The 2358-nt window shown below is 46.9% G+C and overlaps 1 protein-coding gene across 1 annotated transcript; it reads right to left on the reverse strand.

Annotated features, from left to right (window-relative positions):
- Nucleotides 1-220: 220 nt before the first annotated feature.
- On the reverse strand, nt 221-2352 carry LOC137817755 (U-box domain-containing protein 40-like). The gene has a single exon (XM_068620993.1). The coding sequence runs from the start codon at nt 2132-2134 to the stop codon at nt 446-448; it is 1689 nt and encodes a 562-aa protein (XP_068477094.1). The 5' UTR covers nt 2135-2352; the 3' UTR covers nt 221-445.
- Nucleotides 2353-2358: the final 6 nt, after the last annotated feature.

Here is a 2358-nt window from a genome sequence, read left to right on the forward strand (position 1 = left end):
TGTAATCATTTTATTATAGATACATTTTTATTACAAATAATTAAATGAATTTAAAAATCTAATAAAAATGCAAAGAATAAAATGATAAAATAAAATATATTGATAAGGTTATAATTGATAGAGACTAGTAAAATACCAAGACACAATTTTTACTAAATATTAAATTAAAAGAATGAATATAATTAGTCGGGAATCAAATTCTTTAAATAAGAGAACAATATTTGTAAAATTTAGCAAGTTTCATATAAAAATACAATTAAGCTGAAATATTACATTGATAATGCATATAAATTAAGCTAAAAAATCTCCCATTTACCAATTCTCCCATCCATCTTCAAAAATCATAAAACCATGGATTTTTTTAAAAAACAATAATCCAAAACAACCTAGTCTTAAAAAAAGACCAATAATTACAGGAAATAAAAAATAAAAGATTCAACTGTACTCAAAACTCGGCCGAGTTAGCACTTGACTCGTCCAACCCGCCACCGAGTCGGCCCCGAGTCCTGCAACCCAGCCCTGAGTCAAGCAACTCCTCCCAATCCACATCCTCCTCCTCCACCTCTTTGGCCCTCATCATCTCCAAAATCTTCCTCACCTTATACCTACACCTCTCACTCCCCACTTTCTCCACCTTCTGCAACACCTCCACCAGCCCCGCCGCCTTCGCAACCGCCTTAAACCTCAAGCCGCCGTGACTCAACGCGTACATCACCGCCACACAGCTTTCCCGAACCGACCCGGTGGCCGAGTCGGGTCCACTCAGTAACCCGATCAAATACTCCACAACACCAGCATCCAACATCGCGGCCCGTCCGTCCGACCCGGAACCCAAGTTTCCCAAAATCAACAAAACCCGACCTGTCATGTGACCCAACTTAACCATACTTAAAAGAACCGGAACCGAACCGAGTTTAACCATCTTGGACCGGTTACTCTGAACCAAAGACAAATGGTAAAGCGCCAAGGCCGAGTCATGGCGAGTCCGCTCGCTCTCGACTCGGAGCATCTGAAGCAACGGACCCAAACCACCCAAAACACCAATGGCGGTTTTGTTATCGTCTTCGAGAGATAAACTGAACAACGCGCCCGCACAGTGTTCCTGCGCCTCAGGGGATCCAAATTTCAGAACCTCGATCAACGGTGGCACCATCCCCGACCGCACGATCTTCACCTTGTTACTCTTCTCCAGAGAAAGGTTCACCACTGAAGCCAAAGCGTTCACCTGAACGTTCACATGTTTCGACAAAACGAGGGAGCGTAACGCAGAGAGTATCCGCGGGGTGCAGAGTTGGACCCGGGTTTCTTCTCTCATTCGGGTGAGTTTTCTCAGAGAGAGAAGCGCTTCCTCGATTATGTTCTGTTGTGGGCTTTTGAGCTTCTCCATGATTTCTTCTTCTTCTGGGGTTGCGGCGGGTTCAATTTCTGACGAGGAAGGGGAAGAGTAGTAGCAGCAACTGGGGCGCGTGGCGAGCTGAAACGGCGGCGTCGAAGCTGAGGTTGTGGCTAGGGATTCCTCGGAGCTCGTGTACAGATGTGTCGGTCTTATGGGCACCTCGGTTTCCGCGTGGCGGCGGAGGTTGCTCGAGGGTGGGTTTTCGTCCAGGGAATCCAGGATCGGATCTCTGTCGGAGAGTTTATCTTCTGTGGGAACAACGTCCGGGGAGATCGAGGTTTGTACGAGGTTCGTGTTGGGGGTGTCTGGGGAGATTGAGGTTTGCTGTACAAGGTTGTTATGGGGGAGAGGAGGGGGTGTGTGGGTGGTGTGGCACCACTTGAGGATGGCGGATTTAAGGGCGAGATTGGGGATGAGGGTGGAGAAATCGGGGGTGGTGCCGTCGGGGAGTTGGGGTGCAAAGTTAAGATTTTTACAGGCTTCGACGGAGGAGCGTTCGAAGGAGTGGCCGGAGGAGACGATGACGGGGTCGGACATGAGGGAACGGGAAACGGGGCAGAGGAACTCTTCTGGGGGGGTTTGGATTTTGGGTTTGGTTTTGGTGTGAAAGAAGATTTTCTTCCATTTCAGCTTTGGAGTTGCAGGGGTGGTTATTGGTTCTGAATCTTTTGGTGTTTTCTTGGGCGATGATGGCCATTTCTTGTGGATAGTGAGCTTCAGCGTTTGTTGAATCTCCATGGGATGGTTGAGGTTGTGCCCTCTCTCACACTGTTGAATGTGAGAGAGTTAATCGGGGGGTGTCATTGGAGTTCCAATGATATAAGAACATCGGGGTTTTGTGAGTTTGAGGTGATGATGTTATTGAAATCAGTTTTGTTTTGGTTTGGTTTGAGGTTAGTGTTTTTTGGCCTTGAGCAGAGAAATGGGTGTGTGGGTGAAATGATGATTTGGTGTTGGAATGG

This window comes from Phaseolus vulgaris, unplaced genomic scaffold (genome assembly GCF_000499845.2).
Source record: "Phaseolus vulgaris cultivar G19833 unplaced genomic scaffold, P. vulgaris v2.0 scaffold_1123, whole genome shotgun sequence".
NCBI classification, from domain to species: domain Eukaryota; kingdom Viridiplantae; phylum Streptophyta; class Magnoliopsida; order Fabales; family Fabaceae; genus Phaseolus; species Phaseolus vulgaris.